Source organism: Parasteatoda tepidariorum, chromosome 8, assembly GCF_043381705.1.
Source record: "Parasteatoda tepidariorum isolate YZ-2023 chromosome 8, CAS_Ptep_4.0, whole genome shotgun sequence".
NCBI lineage: Eukaryota > Metazoa > Arthropoda > Arachnida > Araneae > Theridiidae > Parasteatoda > Parasteatoda tepidariorum.
In genome coordinates, this window is record NC_092211.1 from 54206191 (window position 1) to 54232387 (window position 26197).

General features: G+C 27.1%; 2 protein-coding genes across 2 annotated transcripts in view; one reads left to right on the forward strand and one right to left on the reverse strand.

The window, feature by feature from the left end:
• Positions 1–17988, reverse strand: part of LOC107449838 (delta-1-Pyrroline-5-carboxylate dehydrogenase 1) — a 51780-nt gene extending 33792 nt beyond the window's left edge. The window contains exons 1-3 of the mRNA XM_043042293.2: positions 17687–17988; positions 3336–3534; positions 1373–1420 (exon numbers count right to left, since the gene is read on the reverse strand). Coding sequence (XP_042898227.1) covers positions 1373–1420; positions 3336–3534; positions 17687–17745 — 306 coding nt within the window. The 5' untranslated portion in view covers positions 17746–17988. The remainder of the gene's footprint in view (positions 1–1372; positions 1421–3335; positions 3535–17686) is intronic.
• Positions 17989–18128: 140 nt separating this feature from the next.
• LOC107449846 (Synaptosomal-associated protein 29kDa) lies at positions 18129–25109 on the forward strand. Its single transcript, XM_016065511.4, has 4 exons — positions 18129–18741; positions 20567–20668; positions 22190–22475; positions 24518–25109. The coding sequence occupies exons 1-4, from the start codon at positions 18475–18477 to the stop codon at positions 24682–24684; spliced, it is 822 nt and encodes a 273-aa protein (XP_015920997.1). The 5' UTR covers positions 18129–18474; the 3' UTR covers positions 24685–25109.
• The last annotated feature ends 1088 nt before the right edge of the window (positions 25110–26197 follow it).

Consider the following 26197-nt stretch of genomic DNA (forward strand, 5'->3'; position numbering starts at 1 on the left):
TAACGGTTCATTAGAAGCTACGATTCCGCTTTCTTCAAAACAGTGGGAAATGCACTTTTGTGTAACGCTTCTCCAAGCAGCAGAAATAAAATGCATAGCCTCCAGAACACTTAACTTTAGTTTGCAGGCGTCATTTAGGTTTCCGTTCTCTAGTTCAGCTACAGCTTTCCGGACAAGTTGCTTTCTGTAAAAAACCTTAAATATTGCTTATTAAAGCGTTTTTTTATTTTTTTTCTTTCTACAAAAAACGTAAAATGCGGGAAATTCCGTAAATTAAAAACTTACAATCCGGGTAAAATTAACATTGGAGGTATACGGAAAAACTGGGTCCTGATGAAAAAAACGTAAAATGCGGGAAAAACGTAAATTCGGGGGACGTAAAATCGAGGTTTCACTGTAATTCATTATGTCTTACTGTAAGAAATTGCTTACAACTCTTTTAACTACATCGCATTACTAGCTTGAATTTAAAAGGAGAAAACCACCCATCAAAAATAATCTTTTATTGAAAAATTTTAAAAAGGGAAAAAAAAAACAGGTTTTCATTTATTTTTGATAGCTCTTATTAAGTGATTAAAATCGTAATAATACTATTTAAAGAATAAAATAATAAAAAAAATTTTGAAATCCCCTTCATGGTTTCTTTTTGCATATCAAACATCAAAACCAGCCTTTTTCAGTTTCAAAGCCTTACTAAACTAATTTTTGAAAAGCAAATAAATGATATTTCAGGCAATTTTTTTAATGTCATACTATTGTTCTTAAAAGTTTTTAACTGAGAAAAATGAGTGTTTTAAGAAATGAAATTTAAAAATGCTGATTTATGATTAGATTGGTTGATTTCTTTTAGTCAATGTAAGTTATCAAAAACTTTTTAACCATTAAAAACTTTTTCTCAGGTAAAAACATGCATTATTTTTCACTATATTAATCATTATACTTTCACTATATTAATCATTATACTAACACAAAATGGGCGAAGACTATCACTAAATTATGAGAAAGATAAATTATAATATTTATATTAATTCAATTTTACTAATACTGTAGAGAAAAGCATTAAAGATTTGATTGACACAGCCAGCAAAAATAAAATTAGGCTTATTAACTTTTGATTTAGTAATATTTTACACTAAATGAGTTGCAATCTTATCATCATGTGCAAAAAGAAAACCCAATTTAAATTTACAGAAAGCCCATTTTTAAAATGCTATTGATCTAACTGCCAGTAGAAATGTCACAAATGAGTATAGAATAAAAAAAATTATGTACAGGATAAAGAGTATTTGAATACTTAGTAAATAAGAAAAACAAATAAATTTATAATGAATGAAAAAAGTTTGCAAATAAAATTATTTGATATTTTACTTACAGCATTAGCCCAGTGATATTTAGCTATCTTCTTTCCATGGTCAGAAGGCTAAGTTAAAAAATTAAATTGTGTTAAAGAATGAATAAAAAGTGTTATTTTAGATTATTTAAAATAAAACTTGAAGCAATTCAAACTAACAAAATTTTACATTGCTCCAAATTATCCAAAAATATAAGATGTAATAAGAGAGTAAACTATTCTTTTCACTTTTATTTTTTTTAAAATTTTTATAACATATACCAGGTGTCCCAAAAGTGACCAAAAATTTTTAAAAAATAATTAAAATGTAACGGGAGGAAATTTTACAGTTTGCTGCTTTCTGTTTAGGAAACAAGAAATTTACTCTCACCAAGTTTCAAAATTAGCCACAAAGTACAATGAAACAAATAGCGCTGTTAAATAACATATGATGTGATATTTTTAAAACACCCAGCATTTGCATTAAAATGCAATGCAGACTGAAGACTAAATTATCAGACGCCATGCCCGTGTAAATTTTTCGATTGTAAATTGTAATGGTTAGAGGTAGGCCTAAGATCAGATGGCTTGGCTGTGTAGAAGAGGATTTTAAAATCCTAAGAATTACTACCTGGAAAAAAATCGCAAAGAAAAGAGCAGAATGGAAAAAGGTAGTAGGGAAGGCTGTGGCCTACAAAGGGCTGCCATGCCAATAGAAAAAGAAGGCATTTTAATGGTCTGCCATACAACAGAGAAAATTTTTTGAGTTTTTCGAATCAGAAAATGCCTTCCGTTGACGAACTTTGAAACTAACTTTAAAATTTGTCAAGAATAAATAACTAGTTTCCTAAACAGAACATCACAAATAGCGCATTTCTATCTCATTCCGTTTTTCCTTAATTAATTTTTTAAATTATCGACCATTTTTCAGACACCTGGTTTTACATTTTAATTTATAGTAATATTAGAAAGATAAAATTGAATTTGTCGTAGATGATTTATCTTAACTCAATAAATGCATATTAGTCGTAACCAGGTTAGACCAAATATGTAACACTTAACTCATAGAAGAATAAACACGATTCTTATGCATTAAAAAAAAAATAATAACAAACAAACATTGCTTCACTTGCATCAATAATGAGATACTATTCTAAAAGTTAGTTAAGTAATAACCAACTAAAATATAATTTGCTTGATCAAAAAGGTTTTTTTTTTTTTTTTTTTTTNTTTTTTTTTTTTTTTTTTTTTTTTTTTTTTTTTTTTTTTTTTTAAATAAAGGCAGTATTAAGACTAATTCGATAAGCAAGCGAGGCAAAATTTCAAAAACATTAATAAAAAAATTAGAAAAGAGAATTTTATTTAAAATTCAGAAAAATTAACTTTTTCTTCTTATTTTTACATATTGTTTTCTGTTCTTATTACATTTTACCTACTCTCAAGTCTTGTGTATAACTTGATTTCAGGCTGAGATTAAAATTTATAAATTGTTTCTGATAAAATTAATTTTTTCAACGATATATTTAACGACTCACTTTATTAAGTGATGTTTTTCACTAAGAAAATACCATCATCTATAATTTCAATCTGTTTCTTTAAAGAGATTTTTTTCAATAAAATTTAATATTTATTTTCATAATTTTGACTATATACTAAAGGAATTATGTTTTTCCCACTTTAATGTTGTGTCTCTCATTACCCCACTCTGGGGTGGGAATTTAAATTTTTATTCAATTTCAATAAATAAGCGGTGTTTTGTTGCAAACAATATATAACATTAATATAAAATTACATGTGAAATTAAGAGTACTAGATGAATTTAGTGTAACTAACTTTATTAGTATAACTTTATAAGTAACTCTTTTAGTATAACAACTTTTAAGCACTATTTAAATTTCGTAAAAAGAAAATATTTATTTTTTTTTAAAAATTTTCTTAAGTAATTTTAGCGATGTGATTATTATTATTATTCTAATTGATAGCTTAAAAATGAAATAATATTTACCATGACTTGGTATTTGATCTCATTGGATTGTAATTCTTTGCCTCCGATTATAATAGGTATTTCAGTACAGGTATTCTTGTACTTGTCAATAGCCTTATAGAGAGCTTTTCTTTCGTCACTGTCCTTGAGATATTGCAAAATAGGCTCATTTTTTACGTCAAAGTCTTTTACTTTGGCAGCTAATGAAATAGGTTGTAATCTGAAAGAAAAGAAAAACACATCTATCTATAATTAGAATAAATATGTTTTACAACATGCATTATTTTTTCCCCCCTTCTCGTACGTACACCTAAAATATTTCTCAACAATTTCAGTCGTCGCATCTAGCCCAACGATTGTTCGAAAACCTTGATCATCAATAAAAACAGCAACCATGGTATATTTTTTTAAATCGTAATTATGAAAATAAACTGTATGAGAATAAAAATAAAATGTTCTTTTCCCCTTTTAAATTATAAGATATTCAAAATATAAGAAGATATAATATTCCTTTTAAATTATAAGATTGGTATCGAAAAACACAAATACAATTTGCAACAATTAAAACTCAGTCACAGAATACACCTGTATTTTCCATTCCGTTCTATTTTAATTTTTTTTAAAAAAAGAGTATTTGTTTGTTGATAAAGTGCACATTTATAGAGTTACCTGCTTCTGGAAGATTTTGTTTTTATATAGCGAAAATTATGCTTTTACGTTTTATTAATTATTTAATAAATTTTTAAAAATTATACGTTANTTTTTTTTTTTTTTTTTTTTTTTTTTTAAAAAGAGTATTTATATGATATATTTATTAGTGCACATTTATATAGTTACCGGCTTCCGGAAGATTTTGTTTTCATATAGCGAAAATTATGCTTTAACACAACCTTACATTTATATAGTGTAGGGGTGCACAACCTTTTTGAGTCAAGGGCCACTTGTACAGCAGGTTGACTAACGAAGGGCCGCACATGTATTTAGATATGTTGACGGCAAATGTAGTAATATTTATTTAAACATTCTAATGTTCTAATTTTTTTAATCAATAAACTCAGTAATTTAAAGGCGTTCGATAATTAGAATTCTTTCAAAATTGAAAAAACTAATACTTTTTTCAATTTTTTTCCCCATTTTTATCATATCAAAAATAGATTTATCAAAATAAATTAATAAATAAACATTGGAGAAAAGAAATATTTTTTTATCATGTCACACAATACAAAAAATCATTTTAAAAATAAATTCTTATTAAAAAAAACTGCCATGTTCACAGCATGAAAGTAGAAAAAAATTAGTTCATAATTAATTATAAACTAATTTTAAATTTTAAACAAAAATTAGTATAAATTTAAATTAAATATTTTAATTGAAGAAAATTTATAAGGTTTAAACAAAAGCCTAAAATAAAAACAAAACTGTTATAGTTCGAAATTCAGATAATTGAAATTCATTATGATCGGCCAAATATTTAGCAATGTAGTTTTCTTTTTCTTTTTTGAATTTGTATAGATATGATAAGGAATAATATAAAATCGTATTTTAAAACTATATTATAGTAGTTTTTTTTTATAAGAAATAGTTTTTACAAAAAAAAAAATTCAATACATATTGTATTTTATTATGTCTTTTTATTGATTATTAGATTTTATCGTATAGTGAACGTTTTTATTTATTTTATTTATTTTTTTTACCGAAAAAGAGCACTTAAGCAACAAAAAATTTGAAATCAAAATTACAAACAGTGAGCAGTTTAAAAATTCACGTTTTCTGCCACTTTGTGAATTTTTCAGGTTGCAATAACATTGCATTTAAATTAGTGTTGTAACGAGTATTTGGCCCTTTTGCCAAAAATTCAGTTGGTCAAATGATCGGCCAAATATTTAGCAATGTAGTTTTCTTTTTCTTTTTTGAATTTTTATAGATATGATAAGGAATAATATAAAATCGTATTTTAAAACTATATTATAGTAGTTTTTTTTTATAAGAAATAGCTTTTACAAAAATTTGTTAAATTTTAAAATCCATGTTTTATACGCATGGCTTGCATTTAGTGTCACTTTTTCCCTGTACTGAAATATAGATAACCGGTAACATAGAAAACTGTGATTTTCAGTGTTAAAGTTTTGTTTTAGGAACTAAGATAATTTGTTTTTTTTTTCTGTTTTTCTTTTTAAACGTTTCGTTTATAGGCATTTTTATTATGACTCAGCAAGATTTTCATTTAAAAAATTAAGAACGTTTTCTGTTTTTGTTTCGATCTAGCTGTTTTTCCCCTTTTTATAAACGTTTTTAAAGCAGCAATTTTTAAGATCATTTCTGTTGAGCTGAATTCTTTTTTCTTGACTTTTTCTGGTAATTGGAAAGCTGAGAAGTTCAGCTTTAAAATTTTCTTTCGAAAATTAAGATTGATTTTTATTTTCTCTGTTTCGCTTTTGTATATATCTTTAGTTTTTATGCTAGCGTGGCATTTTCAAAAGTGTTTCTGATATGCCTTATTTTTTAGAGTTGTTTTATGATTACGTTTTTCCAGAAAATATTATTCTTAACACTGAAATTTGGGTTTCAGTACTGCTATGCTGCTAAAAAAATTTTGCTATTTGACCCCGAATATACGGTATTAGGTCGAATTTTTTTGTCGAATATTCGGCATTCGACCGAATCACAATTCATTATCATATTTGATCAAATCACAAAAAAACGAAGAAAAAATAACTGGGATTTACGATAAATCCGTACCGAAATACTGTATCAAAAACCGATTATTTAAATGCGCAATAAGAAATTCACGTGTCGTAATAACATCGTAGTTAAATAACGTGATCGTCAAAATCACGCAGAAAAGTATTGCAATAATTGAAAAAAATCACTTAAATGCATTCTGAATTCAGCACGAATAAAGCGTGTCAAATGCGCGCTTTAAAATTCGCATGTTGTAATAAAGTTATCGGAATTTTTATACTACGTATTAATGCATAGTAATAACTGCCGAAAAAATTTTTGAAAAAAATAAAGAAACAATTGCAAAAAATAAATAAATAAATAAAATAAAAAAAGTCACTTAGATTTACGATGAAATCGGCACAAGTGCGCTAAAAAGTGATTATTTAAATTAGAGATCTGAAGCTTACGTGTCGTAATAATTATCTTAATAAAAGTTCGGGATTTTCGAAATCGCTTTGAAAAGCGGAAATAACTGCTTAAATAATCATTTAGATTTACGATAAAATTGGTTTAAGGAAAGCGCGTTGAACATACATTTACTATGCAATCTGTAAAAATTGAGCTCGTCAAAACGGATGACTCAAAAGTGCGATTAAAAATTTTCTAATTTTTTTTATTTTTGAAATTTTTGTTTAATTTTTATTGTGTTTAAAAGCTTTCGCGGGCCGCACTTCAGAGGTCAGCGGGTCGCATGTGGCCCGAAGGCGGCAGGTTGAGCACCCCTACTTTAACATTTTATTAGTTATTTAATATTTTTTTAAAAATTATATTTTCACTACTATATTTAATTAATTAATGAAAACATATTAAAAGTCTTAAAATCATTCATTTATTGCTGTTTTAGGTGCAGGCGAAAAAATCTTTGCTACGGTTATCAAAGCAATTTTTTATTTCATTACCAATAGGAGAAACATTTATCATAAAATGAAAATGTCAGTTATGATGCTTATAAATGCATTATGTCCAATAAACTGATTAAAAATGGGAAATCCCACTCCCTAATTTTTCAATTGATTATAAAAATATAGAAAAGCGGGTTTTATCATTGTTTCAAATAATAAGTCCTTTAAATGGATACATTTTTAAACCCTACAAACAAATATTTTCCTTGAAAATATATTTTCCTTGAAAATATTGTACAGGTAAAACATTATAAAAATAAGAGGGTCATAGCCACATGCATTTGAGAAGAACTAATTTAGAAAGTTGTTTGAATGTGGAATTTATTAGTCCCAAGGTCCAAAGTTGCTGATTTAGAAAGACTGGAAGTCTGTCTATAGGCAGGAGTTCAGGTGAAGTAAATATATATACAGTGAAAGTAAAATTAGAGCTAAAAGGTGCTATTTATTATTTCAAATCTTTCTCCGAGTTACGATTTATAACCACACGATATGTAGGGACAGCTGATAATACTGATAAGTTTCCTCGGATAAAAATTTTCTCTCTTTTACATTTCTCGTCGAGTTACATAATATCACATGAAATTTCCATAAGCATTCTAACATGATAAAAAGAAATAATTGAAGATTTTGAATATGTTAATACGTTACGTTACATTTCAACTTAATATAAAAATAAAAATTTAACATGCAAACTGTTATATTTACTGTATTGTATGAACTGTACTGTATGAAAAACAGTTCTGTACAACAGTTGTTACTGTATGAAAAACAATGAGTTCTCCTTTGTTTGTCAGCATGTCATACTTTAACATTATCATTAATTAGCAGTATTCAATTTACTCCATCAGTTTACAACAGTATGAATTTACTTGATAAAATGATCATGTCTTTTTTTTCATAAAAAATGTAAGGTAGTATATTTTTTTTTTCAATTAAAACTTTTTTGAAAAAAATTGAATGACGAAAAGAATTAAAAATGTCAAATATGCTGCATACATATACATAAAAAGTTGTGAAGTAATAGGTATGTATTAGCACTAATAGTTTAATAATGAATAAAGAATAAACTACTTTTTTTTAGATTTAATTTAACTTAATGAAGCCTTAAGCATAACAATGCTAATAAATAATGCAGCATTAAATAAAATAATATACATTGATAATATTTTAAATGAATTCTGAATACTTAACAATTTTTACTCTTTTATAAAAGCATTGCATTTTGTAAAATATTAGAATCATTAATAAAAATATACTGCATATACATACAATAAAAATTTGTTTACACTGATTAATAAAAATAAATTGAATATTAAAATATAAAATTCAGAAAAGCACCTCATTCTCATTTTTGCTTTTGAATGTAGCAAACATAATGTATTGTTTAACAAGAATAAAAAACGAAAAAATTTTTGATCTAACTTTTACTAATAATCGAACTTCACTTTAAAACTAATAATTTTAAAAACTATCAGAACATGGATTTGCTGATAGTTATTCTAAGAATTTTTAGAGAATTATGACTTAACTTTTAATTTACTCAAATTAAGTTATTTTATAAACTTGTTCAGAGAAGCAATAATACCTAAATATTTAAAAATAATGTATCACATATCTTTATTTAAAGCAAAACAGACTCAGATTAGTTATTTAACTCAAGAGTAAAAGATATTTTTATGAGAAAATTTAAATTTTTTTAGTTAATCATGTTTAAACAAAAGGTATTTATATAAATAATTGAAATTCAAATACTATTTATATAGAGTTTTCTTTAAAAAAAATTATTTTTCTTTTAAATAGTTTTATACCATGGGTTAAACCAACCCATCTGCAACGACATAATTAATAAATGTATAAAAAGTATATAAAATTCATGATATATAAATATCTATAAAAGCTCTCAAACTAACAAATCAATATTTCAGGAGAGGTTTTATGTCTCTAAGGAATAAATCAACCTCAATTAATTCGTGCAATATTTTACTGAGCTAATTTTCGTTCTTCACACGAATACAAAAACACAGTACTATTTCTTTTTGAAATTCATGGGATAAGCGTATAAACTGCGTATAGTATAGTTGAATAGCATGTAAAAAAATTTCTCATTATTTCTCAATTTAAAATTATAGTTTGACATGCTTAATAAAATAAATTATTGAATGAATATTGGAAAAGGAGAATTCCAATTTTTGTTCCAAATTTATACATGATTTCCGCGATCATTTCCATTTATTCTTGAAACAACATTTTTTAATTACAACCTATTTGAGATAGCAATATACTTTTAATTTTCAAAGTTATTTTTAAAAAAATGATTACTTAAAAAAATTACTTATGTTCACTAATAGATCTTAAAATAGAATAAGGGAAATATTTAAATTTCGGAAGTGGGATGGGTGCAAACGTAAGAAAACAGAATTCTTTTTGGAACATATATTTTAAGTGAATAATTCCAAAATTCGTTGAAAAAACTGTTTTACGCCAAGAAACAACGGTAATTGCGAGGCAAACATCGGTGGTCGGCAGCAAACAGGGGGCTTAGTCCCCTATACATGAAAAAGTATATTGACTGAACTGACATTACATTGGCGCTGCCTCTCGCACTATAATGGAAGTACTTTAAGTTGTGACATCCGCATTTATTTTTAACTCATTCGGAAAAAGAGAGAAACGGCTATCACAGAGAAGTGAAAATGGAGAAACACTTGCATCTAAATGTAAATGTGTTTTTCAAACATTCGAGGGGGTATCTGTCTATATGTGCAATTCCTGCAAACGCGCGGGACTGAAATCCCCGCTTAATCTTGAAGTAGATGCAAATTCATTTTCTAATGATATTTTTAGATATCGGCTACGACCTAAGGAATACGATTATGAACCTAATTTTATTATTCTTTTAGTAAAAATAACGAAAAATTTTAATGAAGTTAAATAAAAACTCAATCTTTAGTGAAAATGCATGTAATCAAAATATTGTTAAGACGATTGCTTTATCTTAAATACTATTATTTTCATATTTCTGTATGATTTTAACGGACAAACCGCAGAAAAAAAGGGGATAGCGTTAGATTGACGTGATCTAATTGTAGTAACATACATATCGTTGACGTTAGTGTGTTCTTATGAAAAAAATAGTTATGCACACTGAATTATAAATTTTAAAATTATACTAATAAGTTTCAAATCGTACTTAGTGTATCACATATTATATAATATTTACCAGTTACAACTATCAACTGTATTAAAAATGGCTAAAAATATAAAAAATTTTAACAGCTAAATCTCTTTAAGATTTTAAAGCAATACGTACGTCAAAAAGCAAACGGGACAATAATTTTTTTTTAAAAAAAATATTTAATAGAAAGAGAAATTTTGAGAAAGGGTCGAGAAATTTTTAAAGAAAGCACCTAATTATTTATTACCAAATAATTATCAATGAACAAATTTAGATGAAGCTTTTATACGGAATAACTGATCGATGATAAAATGTTCATTTTAATTGAACGAGAACGAACTAGAAGGTGCTATAAGGAGCAACAAACTCAAAATAATAAGTCAAGAAAAGTTTACCAAAGTTTTAATTCAATGGAATAAAACTCCAGGTCGCAGAACCTTTGGTATTGCTGGATGATATCGGATTTTTAATACTACGATATATCATCGAGAAATATCGAAGGGCGGTTTTCTTTAGTTTCCTTATTTACATTATTTTTAGATTAGTCTCTTCCTTCACTACTCAAATTAAATGTATTACTACTCACTATAATATTCAGGGCCCGGGATAGCCTGGTCGGTAGGGCGCTGGGCCCATGTCCAAGAGGTCATGGGTTCGATCCTCGCCGGCCGAAAATGGTGACTGATGCACGTTAAATGTGTCGAGTTTCAAAGTCCTCCATGTTCCCATAACAAATCAATACCTCTGGGGGTACTGATCCAGGAGTTTCCTTGTCTTCTGGATTGGTTCAAAATTACAAGGCTACGGAGTTGAACATTAGTGGTCGTAAACTCATGAAATTGGGTCAGCTGCTCAACGACGGTTATAAAATGAAATAAAATATCGTATTCGATATTTATCTTTGTGATAATAATCAGAATATATCTCATTCAGTTTGTTGGTTAAGATCACGATATTAGCGTATCTGATAATTATAACTATCAAAGAAATTCGCGTAAATATGGTATTCAACATTTATTGTAGGTAGTAATGGTCGTATATTCAATATTTATCATTAAAAATAGAAGTAACAATAAATTGCAAAAATACGTTTTGAAATATCGTTATTGCGGTATCCAAAAAATATCATTTTTTTAAGATATTTAAAAATTATCAATTATCTCGCACACTAAAAAATCGAAAAAGTCACTCCCCTTTGTGTTTAACTTTTTGTTACATTTTGTTTTGATGCTACTTTTTTTGCTTGGGAAAATGCACAAAAAGTACGATGAAATAAAAAAAAAGAAGTCACATTTGATAATTAGTTCGATACAAACTTGAAGAAAAAAATACGCTGCAGCTCGCAATAATGTAATTAAAGAGTTGAAATTTGACTAACTGAAAAGCCATTTTTTAGGTAACTTACCACGAGTTTTTTTTTTCCCTTCAAAATTTCAATTTGCTTGAAAGTTATTGTAATTTGAAGCACTTCGCTCGCGAATTTTCTTCACTTCTCAGCTTTAAATAATAAATATTTATCTATTGCCGCAGAAAATTAAATGTCTTAAGTTTATGATCTTGAAAGCGTTCAATGAAAAATTATGTATCTTTAACGAGTAAAATTATTTGACTTCGTTTATTTATTTTTTCACAATACAATCGTAACGAATAAATGTTTACCAAGATTTTTCAAATCTAGGTAAACATTTATTTCGTTACGATTAACACATGTTAACAAATCGAGCTTGCACAAAATTATAATAATTAATTGTAAATTTTATTAGCAAAATTATATCTGCTTCATTGAAAAAAATATAGACTTAATTTTGTACAATTCTTCTATATAGAATTCACTTGATATAGAGTAAAGATTACTTTTTGTTATTATTATTGTTAGAAATCGGCTCACTAAATTTCGAGAAACCTTATCTACCGTGAGGATATTTTTTTTCCTTCTAAAAGGTAATTAATTTAGTTCTAATGGGCTAAATTTTGAAAATTTCATTTATTTTTCAAATATTATTCTTTTAAAAATGCATGATAATTTTAATAAAATAAATGGCTCCATTAAAAAAATTTAAATATGCTCCTATTATAGCCTTTCAAAATACATGTAGCAGCATAATTGCTGGTATTCTTTTAAAAAGCGCAAATAATTAAAAAAAATATGTATATATATATAAATAAAAAAAATTTATCCAGCTATTTACATAATTATTTCCTTAAATGGAAAGTAAATTAATAAATTATATGGAAGCTAAATTGAAATTAAATCATTTTGAAAACAGAGCAATTTAGAAACCAAATTTAAAACAAATTTTACATTACAAATAATATAAAAGACAAATTAATAAATAAAAAGAAAAAAATACAGAAGGAAGCATGTTTTGAATAAATCAAAAATAAAAGGAAAAGAAAATGCCTGAGCACATTTCTTCAAGAAAGATAAAAATAACTTGATGAAAAGCACAGTTTGACACTATCAATGAAATATCTGAGACTCCATCAATTAGATAAAAAGATCGACGACACTTGATTATGAAACAAAAAAAATTCGAGCTGGAATATTGTGTGATCGCAAAAACCACTGCTTTTAAATGAATCGCTATCTTTGTCTAATCGTGAAAAAAGTCCTAGAGCAATTTTTACTCATTTGATTTTTAAGAAAACGACAATGATTTTAGAGAAAATAACAATTTATAATATCACTTAGTGTACTAACAATGCTAAACGTACAAAAATATATAATTTTTTATTATTTTAAATTATCGACTCACCCTTTTTACGCAAACAGTCTGCCCGAATAGTAATTTTGAGGCAATAAGACTGGCTACTTATTTTTAAAATAAAACGTTAGGAGAAATAATTTTATATAAGATAATTAATTAGGGATCTACACAAAGCTGACAGTTTTAATATAAAAAATTAAAAATGATAACACAGACTCATTGGGAGTCCCTCTAAGCATGTGTAAAACATGGTGATGGTGCATCAATCAACATGGTGACCACTAATTAAATTTAATAATAATTCAGAAAAAAGCATTTGACTAAATAATTTTGTTTTAAAATGAAGTAATATCTTTCAACTACACTGAGTAAAATTTTTATTTTCTGCTGAATTTTTTTTAAACAGATCTTATATAGATACTCTTCAATCACCGATTTCAATTCTGCAATAAGTTTCTCTTTCCAAACTACAACCTTTCTTATTTTCTTTTAAATGACATTTCAGTCTATTTTTTGCCGAGATTTACAAGTTTAAAAACGTTATAGATATCAGGGGATCGCGTAAATGTTGCAACTAACTTCTAAGGGAGTTGGGACACATCATCAGGATCAAAAGTGCATAGGAACCCTTGCCCAAAATATCGTCACACGACATTAGAGGCGCTTCTCGATATGAACTGTTTCTTCATGTGCTTCTGAACAGGTAACAATAAGGTACCGCCTTTTACCGTGTATGGTAAAATTTTCGGGCATGTGTTCCGATGCAATTTTAATTCTGATGATGTGTCCTAACTACCTTAGAAGTTTATCGCAATATTTATGCAATCCTCCTGTTATATATAATGTCTTAAAATTTGATATTCCGATAAAAAAAATAGACTAAAAATATCCTTTTAAAAATTGTGTAGCTTTAAGAACAAAACTAATTTAATATTTAAAATTATCCCCTCCCAATTATCCCCCAAATTAAATTACTCCTTCACATCCCATTTAGGCAATATCAAGTATTTCTATAAATGAAATGTCTACCCAGTTTTACCCACACCAGTGTTATTTATACCAATATAAAAAAATAATTAAAATTGGTAACTTAAAGTTTTGATATGAATAATATACATTTAGTTGGGAACTTATTTGATATTAGGAGTGTACTTAGGACATGTGATTCTTCAGATGCTCTTTCCAAATAGCTGCTATAAGCAATTTATAGGTCAGGTTTATTTATTAATTGCACTAGAAATACACAGTCTTAAGGCTCAGTTTTTAACTACAAGATGTTAAGTTATCATGTTACAAACTTGCAGTCCAAAAAATTAAAAAAAAAAGAAATTATTCAGCATTGTAAAGTGAAATCATATATGTTGGGGGGGGGGATGCATAGCTTTTCCTCAGGCTAATGTTTTCAATTCTTAAAACAAAAAAATAAATTAAAAGTGCAAGCAAATATTTACTTCACTGCAGTCTTAACTTATTAAACAATAAGAATGCGATAGTCATAAAATACGATTCCCAGAGCCACGGAGATTACCAGTGCTCTTGTGGCAAATTTACAATTAGAGAACGCTAAAAATTTGAACATTTCATAGAGATTTTTTAATTTGAAATGAACACATAAAAGTATTATAGATGCTTTTATTTCTAACTGCATTTAGTTTAAAATTCTCTAACTTATAAAAATTATTTTAAACCAAGGCTGTCATTAGGGACAAAAAAGGGTGATTGAGGATGCGGATTGTTGGTGGGGGCTTTGGTTCTTGTGTCAATTATGTGAAACAGTAACAAGAAATTATAATTTAATTAACACGAAACTTAACATGGAACTTTTATTCTTTAATCAACTTTAAAAGAATAAAATATTTTACAAAGATTAATCCAAAATAAATAGAAAAAAAAATGGCATTGTAACGAAAAACTAGTGGGGATATCACATTCCTCTTTCATTATATATAAGTTAAAAACAAAGAGCACATTGTAATTATTGTTTCAAATTTTATTTCTAACAGTTTAATTTTGATTAGAGCATTTAGAACATCTGTAAAGAACAAATTTAAACACTTATCATTTATTAGATTAAAATTAGTTAATTATTAGAATAAAAGGATGCATTCACAATTTGTAAATTTCTTTTTAAAGGATAAAATAAATTTAGCAATCATGCTTTTTTCGTTAGAAAATTTAACTTACTCATTCGAAACTAGAAAGTTTTATTTTCGATAAATACATAGTCTTTTTTAGTTATCTTCACATTTATTATTAAAAATTGAAAATGACTGCCTTAAATCAGCATATTATTTTTAATGTGTTTTTCACCCATAAATTATTATTTTAACAGGCACTTTTAAGCATATATTAAAATAAATAAAAAAGAAACAAGTGCATTTATTTTGTTAGTTAGTTACCTTAAACTTATTAAAATAAAGCATTACTATAACTTGATTAAAAACTTCATTTGTTTCAAAAATATACAAATTGGAAATAACTGTTGACATGTTTCAAGCACTCAAAAACAGATGCTCATTTTCAAGACTCACCAGAAGTGAAGACATGATATGATGGGAAGAAATTTTGTCTGTCAAGTGCTTGAAACATGTTGACTGTTGTTTCCAATTTGCATATTTTTGAAGCGAATGAAGTTTTTGATCAAGTAATATCTCACTACTTCAGTTTCTTTGGATTGCATTACGTTAAAAATTAGTCAAATGTTAACTATCAGTAAGTGAAATTTTTTTTTATGCACTCACGATCTAACCACGTCACATAATAAAGACCTTTTTCATTCAGATAAAATCATTATATCGAGCTTAGACTGTATATGGTTAATAATGTTTCCCAGAAAGTCTCTTGATTGTGTCCATTGTTTCTCACTTCAAAGTTCTTTGTAACTTCAAAATTAATTAACACATTTTACTTAACTTTTTAAAGCAACTAATTATCTCCGATAATCTCAATCATCTATTTATGATTCTTTGATTGAACAGAATAATCACAACACTCACATGATTTACAAAATCTAAAAGTAATCTCTTTTTCTATTTATTATCTAATGAAGCAGTGACAACACGGAAGCCCCAAACTAACTTCATTAGCCTTCTTAGCTAAAGAAACCTTAGCCTTTTCGGGAGCTGATGGATATCAAAATTAAAAGAAAAAATTGGAGTAATTTGTACATTTTTTTTTCTTTCAAATGTGCATTAATCCAAAAATTTTTTAAGGGTGCATAAGATTTGACTCAGAACTGATAAAAAGCTTTTTTTCATTATTGCTTTATCAAGATAAATAAGGAATTATGAAGAGTAGCATGTGATTAATACATGCATGAATCAAACTGTAAGGACCAACTGAACTCTTATTAAACTTCTAAAAACTTTTTCTTCTTCTTCTTCTTTGTCAGTGCAACAGCACGTTGCAGGCCTTGGCTGCCTCAACAGCTGATAAATGCCAATGCCTCCTATCCATGGCAACTCCCCTCAAATTTCTAATCCTTAGGGTTTTCAAATCATTATCGATGTCGTTGAGCCATCTAGTAGGGGCCGGCCTCTGGGAGGCGACCCCTCGAGGTTCTTAAAGGTGACTATTCTCACGGCGCTATTTTCAGGGCTTCTCAATAGATGGCACAGCCATCTCAGCCTATCACTGCGAATTATTTGTCAAAATTGGGGCTGCTTGTAGAGTCGATATAGCTCAAAGTTATATTTGGTTCGTCAGCATTATGGTAAATTCAATAATATAAGTAGCATTTAAAATCTCCATTTAAAACATTTAATTTTACAGTCAACTATTTACTCCATGTTACAACATTTTATGTTTTATTAAATAGCATTCAAAAAAGAAAAAATAATAATAATTATGTGATGGTTTTTTCTTTTGCTGGATTTATCATATTGAGATAACATTTTCAACTATTTAAGGGGATATTAACACATCATGATTTATCGTACCAACTACAATTGTCAAAGAGAAAAATGGATTTCAAACTTCCAAGTAGTTTTTTTAAAAAAACATGTAGAGGTTTCTCCAGGGTGGTTACAAGCTATAGGTACTCTTTCAGTTGGTCTTCTTCTGTGATGTTTATTTTAGTTGCTTGTGGGTCGCTGCTGGAAAGTTGGCAAGACTTGGCGATTATTCTGCTGTAGATCATGATGTAAAAATCTTCCCATTATAAAAATAAATTTATGTTAGTTCAATAATGAGATATAAATTTGAGAATTTTATATTTGTTAACAATATGTTAAGTTAACAAATATAAAATTCTGAAATCTTTTTTCTTTTACCAATTGAATATTCATTATTTATAAGTGTTGTGGTTTTGCAATTTTTCAAACATTACCCTTATACAGCAAACTCTAAGGTTAGGATTGCATTAATTAGCTAATATAGAGAGAGAAAAAAGGAGATAGTTGAAGCAAATTAATAATGATCAATATCTGAAAATAATTTTTTTGCATTTTCAATAAATATTTTATTATATTGACTCTTAAATTCTAATTGCTTCTAGAACTAATTTGCTGGATATGTTTTTTCCAAAGAATTATCTTCGCTCAAATTTACATAAAAATAAATTTAAAATATGGATATAGCTTTTTATTTAGTATATATATTTACACTACACATGTTTCTAAATTAAATTTTTCAGCCCTCCTACAAATTAAAAAACAGGTTTATTTATAACAGGTATATTATTATAGTTAGGTTATAGATCATTTCAAAAATATAGTTAGTAATCAAGAGCAAGTAAATGCATGACAACATTAAATACATACTTAACCTAGCCTAACGTATATTCAAATAGTATTCTAAATACAAAAATATCATTATTTTAACAACTTTTTTTCTTATTTTAAACAGATTATTTCAGCAACTTACCTTTTATAAAACAAGTTTCTAATTTGACTTTTGAATACGTTTCGTCTGATCCATAACATTTTTAAACTTTAAATATTATAGCAATAAAACGGTTAAATATTGGTAATAAATGAGATTCTCCACATGAAACCGATTTCAGAACAGAACTTCTCAAAACACACAGACGACAATAAATATTGCATGTCTTCTCTTCAGTTATATATTATAATAAATTTAATTTCTGAGGCTATACTATTAGCTAAATTTATAATCTCAAAGACACTCACTAATTTTCGATTTTTAAAAGTCCATTTGCTTCCTCTTAAGCTCTGTAATATTTAAAATAATTTTATTTGAACAAATATCTTAGAAACAGCAGATATTCTCAATGAAAATTATATAATTAATACTGATTACAAACTTCAACGTGGTGGTTCGCAAACGGTTTAATCTTTTGCTTGTCATAAATGAACGGATAAAACTCAGAAGTTCATATCGTGTGTTTTATGGAATTCTTATAACTTGATCTAGTTCAGCGTTAATTTTTCGTGACTCACAGGAAGACGTCACTTTTTTTTCGTTTAGTAGCAGTCAGCTGTAAAAAGTTTATGTGCTGAATAAAACAACCTTGAGTATTGATTTATGCATATTTAATTAATATTGTTAGTGTATACGAGTATCGTAGGAGGAAATAGATTGCTGTTATTCTCTTAAGATAAAACTTCTGTGTGTTTCCTTCTTAATAATAAGTTATTGTACTTGTAAATAAAACTTTCGCGCTTCGAAATTAGTTGGACTTATCCTTTTAAATGGCCAAAGAACGATCTTCCTCCAATCCTTTCCTCGATGATGATGATGAAGTTGATGATTTTGAATTTTTAAGTCATCCAAAACAGGGAACGACGGGATATATGTTAGAAAGTGATTCTGCCAAACGAGAAGAAAATGAATGGGAAGCCAAAAGACAACAAATACTTCAGGAACGCCGATTGATTGAGGAGAGAACTTTGCAAAGCACTAATAACTCTCTTGGTTTGCTACACGAGTCAGAGCAAGTTGGCATTCTAACAGCAGAGGCTTGTATTTTTACTATTTTACTTTATTAAGCAAATAAGAATTGTATTGTGTTTGCATAATCACTGCTAAAAAAATTACAGAAGGATTTCTTCATTAACAGCTCCTGGTATCATCAAGTTTCTCAAAAATAAGACTTCAACTAATACAGTGACTCATGAATGTCTCTGTGTTAGTTGAAGTCTCTCAACTAATACAGTGTGATTTCAGAGTCTTTCTTAAATATATTTTTCATGTTTTCGGCTTTTGCCTATTTCAATGAGTGAAAAACTATCACGTTTTTTATATATTATATAAGTAAACATAAACATTATTTTTTTGTTTTTCTTTTGTGTTTGACCTGAGTGTTTTATATTTTATGACTGTCTTGAACAGCAGACATAATTTTCAACTCTGTAGCCTTGTAATTTTGAACCCAATTAAAAAAGGCGGGAACTCCTGGATCCTCGTTTGGAGAAAATTGCCATCGTAGAGGACTTTTTTATTAAAGAACCTGAAACTAACCTGCATTTGTGTTATAAGGAGATGAAGACCTTCCACAGTTAACCTGACAGCTAGGGCACTCTAACCCACAATCTGTCTACCACTAATGATATTTTACGTGAGCACTGTGGTTAGCATAAGCCGGTTGCGGAATTCGACAATGACCAGCAATTGCCAGAATTCAAACCTGGTTCACTTCATTGGAAAGTAAATGCTCTATCCCCTGAAACGAGACACCGTGGCTCTGATCTGACTATTGTTGGAATAACCATGGGGAAGGTTGTTGTATCAGTACAGACGCCACATTTTGCAGACTTCTAGATGGTGGCCCACTATAAGCTTAAAGAAAAAAAATTCTAGAAGAGACCACAAAGCTTATAAGTCGTAGCCATCCCCAGGCAAGCATTTACAGGGGTCTGTCCAGTCATTTTGCGAAAGGTCCTGTTTTTGTAAAATTGTGAAAATACTTCATAATTTGCGATTATAAAATAAGTGTTAAGTCAGATTCTTTCAACCAGGGTCCTGCTTTTGTGAATTTGTTCAAATAGGGTCCTGTTATTTTAAAAATTGCTAAAAACCTTTTCAGGAAGTTTTTAAATTGTAAATGGATACAAGATTCCATGAAGGGTCCATTTATATGAAAGGATATTTTGTGAAGGATCCGTTAACGGACCCAGATTTCTTCTAAACAGACTCCTGATCTACATATTTTTAAAAAATATTGTGTGAGCTGGTACTGATATGGAAGTATCCCTTAATTGCGTGAACTTTAAATATTCAGTCATTAAACATTCAGTTTGCACTAACAAAATTTACATTGTGGATAGATACGTATATTTGGAGTTATGCTTAAGAGAAATGAAATTATTGGAAGAAGGGCAAAAACTATAATTTTTGTGATTCTTAGGAAATAATAAGTAAATTGTAAATGATGTAGTTGCTAATAATTGAAGTGGATATTGTTTAAAAGGTTAGTAGTGATAGTGGTTTTAACATTGAAAAATATCCTACCTGAATAATGTAATCCAAGTTGACGTAAAACAACATCAGCAGCAGTGCTCTGTCAAAGCTCTTATTATATTTTTACACTATTTATTTATAATTATGAAATGAAATTGTTTTGTTTATTTATTCCAATTTTCAATTATATATATTCGAGAGTAAAATAAAATATTTTTATTGTAAGAAACAGTTTTTAAATATATTTCTAAATCTTATGTTTTATGTTATGATCTTAAATTTTCTTTTAAATATTAACTGTGTTTAAAACTAGAAATTAAAAATATTTTTCATGATACTTTGCTTTCTTAATAGCTTTTCTAAAAAATTTTTTTATATTTTCAGGAGTTAGTGAAACAGAGAGAGCAATTGGAAAATATTGAGGAAAATTTAGATCTCATCAACAGTACTATGCGTATCAGTCAAAAACATATCAATTCTATGAAGGTATAACTTGATTTAAGAATTTTTTTTCAGTCACTATATGTCTACCATATGTATTCAGTAATTTAAAAGTAATGGTTACCTTAAAGTATGTGTTCATACTGGCCAGAGAAACTTATAATATATTATGTTTTCTTTTTAATTCTTTTTTTTTTTTTTTACACTATTCTGTTTATAAATTAATCCAATGTTATATTTTATGTATTTGTAAATCTTTAGAGTAAATTGTTCCCATTCAATGGTATAAGAATACTTTATAAAGATTTCTTTAGTCTTATAATGTTCCTCAGAAAAATGAGAAATGAACAGGATATTCTCAAAAAAATAAGACTACATATATACCCTTTGAGCAATAATCTTTCCTGGCTATTTCTGAATTTTTAGTTGCAAGTTTTCCTGCATCAAAAAACCAGTTTTCTTGGTTTAATGAAAGAGCAATGCATAGAAAAATTTCCTTACAATCTCAAGTCTAAAATTTTTCTAATAAATTCTGTTACAACTAGTAAACAAGTGCATCTAATAAGAAATGTTTCTGATATTATATAATATTTAATGAATTTTATATTATAATACTTATGTTTTTTGTAATCAGATAATGTTTGCATTTTGATATCTACTCTGAAAAATAATAAATTTTAAAATGCTCAACAGAAAAAAACTATTAAAGAAATTAAGAATATAAAGTAAGATAATTTTTTTTCTATTGCTCAATAGAACTATAAAAAAATTGAGGCATTTCCCCAAAAAATTGGGACTAATAATCTGTATAATACTTAATGAATTTCAATTGAATATTTCATTTATTTTAAATTTTGTTTATTGCAAATATTTATGTATTTTGAAACCAGATAATGTTTGCATCTTGTTATTTATTCTAAAATGAGATAAATTTAAATAATATTTCTGAGACTTCCTTTTTTTTTTTTTCGTTAAAAAAAAAAACTTCGAGCCTTTAGTTTAAAAAGTAACATGTTTGTATTTGCTAAATTTATTATTGAATTGATATTTTTATATTTGATATTTATAATATTTTTAATGAATTGATCTATTTAGTAAAAAAGTATTTTTTATGAATTATGTTTTTAAAAAATTATGCGGTTTTGAGAAGGAATTTTTTTACTTGAACTTTGATTCTTTAACAATAACCAGTACTAATAATTTATCTCAACTCAGACGCATACACTGTTATGTATGAAATTGGCAATATTTTTTATACAATTGTGTATTGTTGTACAATTTTTCATGTACTCCTAATAATCTACAGGATTAAGCATTTCAGCACCACTGCTGATCTGCAAAATAACATAAATATTTTTTGCTGTTTTAACATAGCTTTTCTCAATTTATAATCGGGCATTATTTAGCAAAATTTTTTTGAATGCAAAATGCTTATTGTTGCATTTTGTCAATGCAAACCAAAGTGATTTATAAAAAGTTTTAGTTGATATTTTATTTTTAAATTATATACTTATTCTCTATTTAAATTCTTCTCTATTCAAATTCTATACTCTTTGTGTATTTCAGAGTCTTTTTGGTGGTATCAAAGGATATTTCACAAAGGGTAATGTCGATACTAATTCAAAAATCCTTGAACCGTCTCAAACTAAGAAAAGTGCAAGCGCATTACAAAGTAAAATCGACACTTTGAGAGAAGATAACACTCTAAGTGAAGCTACTCATCCAGCTCTGAGGATACGAGATTTACCTTATGATGAACCTGATGCATTTGGCAAAAGCTCAGGTGGAGTTACTTCTCCTACTTCAAAGAAAATGCCCATAAGTGTTGATGAAAAACTAGATCAAAATCTTGGTATGTCAATAATTATCTTTTATTTTGGTGAATCATTTTTATGTGCACTTCTCATTATATTTAGAAATAAAAAATATATATTGCCTATATTAATTTTTTGAAAATTTGTAGGATTCACGCCAGTATGGTGACAATTGTCACCAAATTTTTACTAAAATCATGTGCATGGAGGAAAAAATTGGACGCTTTTAAATGAGTTTGAAATTGACAAAATAGTTACGAAAAATAGTTTTTGTTACATCGAATTGAATGAATTTTAAAAAAATTTATGGTACTAATTTTAATGTTCCACAAGTGGTATGGAACTAAAATGCATGGTATCCAAATTAACTGATAGCAGCTTGTACAAAACTAATAGCGTTTTGGACAAAAAGTTTTAAATTTAACTGTTGAAATTCAAATTTACATTTATTTGAGCTTTTTTTCACTTAATTTTAATGAATATTAATCTTTAACAATTATGGGGGTCCTAGTTTCAACAAGTATGGGGTACCTTCAACAATAGATGGCAATTAATAATTTTTATGTGTGCCTTAACAGGAATTATGTAATTGTAAAGTTCAAGTTTTTTCCCAAATTTGTCCACCATATAAAATTTTTGGACTGCTAAATGATTATCTAAGTGGTCCTATTGGACCACTAAATTTTCATTATTGATGTGAACCCTATAAATATAAATTTGTTGACTATGTTAAGGGTGCACAAGCAACTGTCTGTTACATGTCGATCTCTGTCTTCTGACCAAAATTAATTGAAAAACACTGTCATAGAAAATGTATTGTTTTTTTAATAGTTTTAATAAATGTTGAAAAAAAATTGCAACTTAAAGTTGGAAGATATCTTAGTACTGATTCAAGGTATCAAAAGATCACCTCTATCATTTCAATCTTCATCTTACCATTTCCATTATTCTGAAGAGAATATTTTTGATCAAACAAATTTAATTTAAGAATTTATTCAAAACTTAATTTATTTAAAAAAGATGTAATGTGTACAGTAAAAATATAAATGAATTTTTCTCAGAGAAAGTAGAAAACCTGTTATAATTTAAGTTTATGCATCAAAAAATGCATATTATACAAAGTATGTAAAACTTTTAAGCAGTTTTAACTCAGAAATATTACACTTTGTCTTTAAATTAAGACTGATTAACGTTCTTATTAAACTTAGGAGAAATTAGGTTATTAAAGTAATATAACTACATTAATTTTGTATATGTGGCCCTCAGGAGTCAATTTTATTTCTTAAAAAAGTTATGCACCTTTACATGTTCAAGTAATTTCATAAAAATCATTTTTATCTGGCAACAATTTAATATTTGAAAAATATAATTTAAAATTAGAATTTTAATAGCACTGAATAGGTTCATTGGTATTTATTTCTTTTTTAACTCTTTCATTGCACCGGACGAAATAACTAGTCTCCCAGGAATACTCATTGTACTCTATTGTTGTTATTAGTAAATATGGATTTGATTGCAATTGATTATCATTTTTTAAACTAAAATAATTAAGTTTTAGAGGAAATTTGGATTCATTTGAATTGTAGCTCTGCTGGGGATCTCTAAGCACAGAGTAGTGGGACAAAGGTGTCATCTCCACGATGAAAGTATTAATGCTGCAAAAATTATTTAAGTTTTAATTTGGAAGAAACAGTTTTATTTTAATACTTGTTTGCCCTGATCATAACATAAGTAATTCTGTACATAAGTGTGGTGATGCTACACTTATCAAATTAAATTTAAGATATGCAAGTTTACTTGAGTATAGTGAGTATCCCTTGAGTATTGAGTACTGGTCAGTACAAGTTTTGAACTGCATAATTCTGAATTTTAATGGCATATTATTAAAATTATTAGGAATCTATTTCTCTACTAGTTAATCAGAGAGGTTAGAAAAGACTAGTTTAGAATGAAAAAGAAATAAAGTTAATTATTTTATGTCTATATTTTTGAAGAACTGTGCTATTTTAGTCTTTATTTTTACCTAAATGTGTATATTTGCTTTTCTTAAATATTGAAATCAGATATGTTTCTTTTTAAGAATTCATGTCCATGGGGCTTGGCAGATTGAAGAATCTGGCTATTGGTTTGAATGACGAAATTGAAACCCAGAATGAATTGTTGGACACAATTCATAACAAAGCAGACAAGGCTGATGAGACTTTGGAATATCAGAATAGTCAGATCAAGCGTTTGTTAAAGAAGTGAATATTGTTATTTATTGACTTATAGTGTACAGAATATTTTTTTGTCAGATTACTGGAATTTTAGTTTTTCCTTTTACTATAAAATGTTAAAGCAATAAGATTTGTATAAATGTTTTAATTTATTTACAATAAACTGCTATGCAGACTAAGAAATTTGATAAAAAAATAATAATAAAAAAATGAAGTTACATAAAATATAATTACTAGAAAACTAAGCCATTCTGAATGTATTTAATATTAAAATAAATTTTATCTTTTATATAGAGTTAGATGTATATATATTGCTATTTCTGTAGTTTTCAGTTGATTTGTGTCATATCTTTACTTTGTGAACAGTATTTATAGTACTTTTAATTGGTCACTGATGTATTTTATTATTTTTTTTATTTATATTAAATAAAACTTTAATTTTGCTTTAAAAATTAAGCTTGATGTCTTTTTAATTTATGCTGTATGCTTGAATTTATTTGAAATATAGAATTTTTTTTTATTATGAAACCGCAACAAATAAAAAATTATTCTTGAACCATTGCAAAACAAATAAATCAAATTATTTTAAAATTACAGCTAAAAAAATTTTTTTTTTCTTGGTGCTCTACATGGGAATTAATTGTACAAGTGATTATTTTTAAAAAATGTTTTATAATATATATGTTTTAAGTAATATTATTCTAAATTCTTTAATTATTTTTGAATGATCGTACCTAAGTATAAAAACCATTTTGACAAACTTTTCAATTTTTGCTGCAACCATAATTTAAGGGTTTAAGACAATATAAAATTAAGCCACATAATGGAATTGTAGAAAAAGTGTTTTAAGTAAAAAACAATAAAATAAATCTAGACAAAATGTTTTTGCATATTATGTTGTTGAAAGAAAAAGTTGAGAAAATACCTATGTGGAAACAATACTTTGAGACTCTTGAATTACTTTTGCTATCATACACAAAAAGTTTTAGGTAAAGTTAAGTTAAAATTAACTGCAGATTTGTTGTCAAATTATTAAAAACCATTATATTAACAACATTAGGAAAAACTAAAATTCTGCATTAATAACATTTGTAGTGTTGTAGAATTGCTTTTTTACCATAGAAACTTGCAACTAAAATAGCAGAAGAAACAACTGTTATGGTATGTTTCAGTGGTGGCCAACCTATAGTATGATTCAAAATATTTCTTTTTAAAAAGTCACAATGCTCTATTAAACTAAGTACCTAAAGCTTTGAATGCAGTATGTACTAAATAAACTGTACATCTTTACTTTAAATAGATAAGAGCCACCCTAGTAAATGCAGATACAGAGATAACTAGAATTTATTTGTATAATAACTACTAATGTGCTATTAAAATTTACTAAGTTTAAAAATAGTAAAATTACAAAAGATTGAAATTTATTATTGAGCATCTAAAATGAGTAATAGTAAAATTAAAAATACTATTTTTCTCGAATTAAAAAGTTAAAATGCTGAAAAAGATTATTTCATTATTTGCATTAATCTATCGACTGCAAGACA

What these genes read in the sequence shown, in the direction of transcription:
- LOC107449846 (XM_016065511.4), top strand. Translation starts at nt 18,475, where the DNA reads ATGGCCAAAGAACGATCTTCCTCCAATCCTTTCCTCGATGATGATGAT. An exon ending in TTGGCATTCTAACAGCAGAG is followed by an intron (nt 18,742 to 20,566) that starts GCTTGTATTTTT and finishes TTATATTTTCAG; the next exon opens with GAGTTAGTGAAACAGAGAGA. An exon ending in AACATATCAATTCTATGAAG is followed by an intron (nt 20,669 to 22,189) that starts GTATAACTTGAT and finishes TGTGTATTTCAG; the next exon opens with AGTCTTTTTGGTGGTATCAA.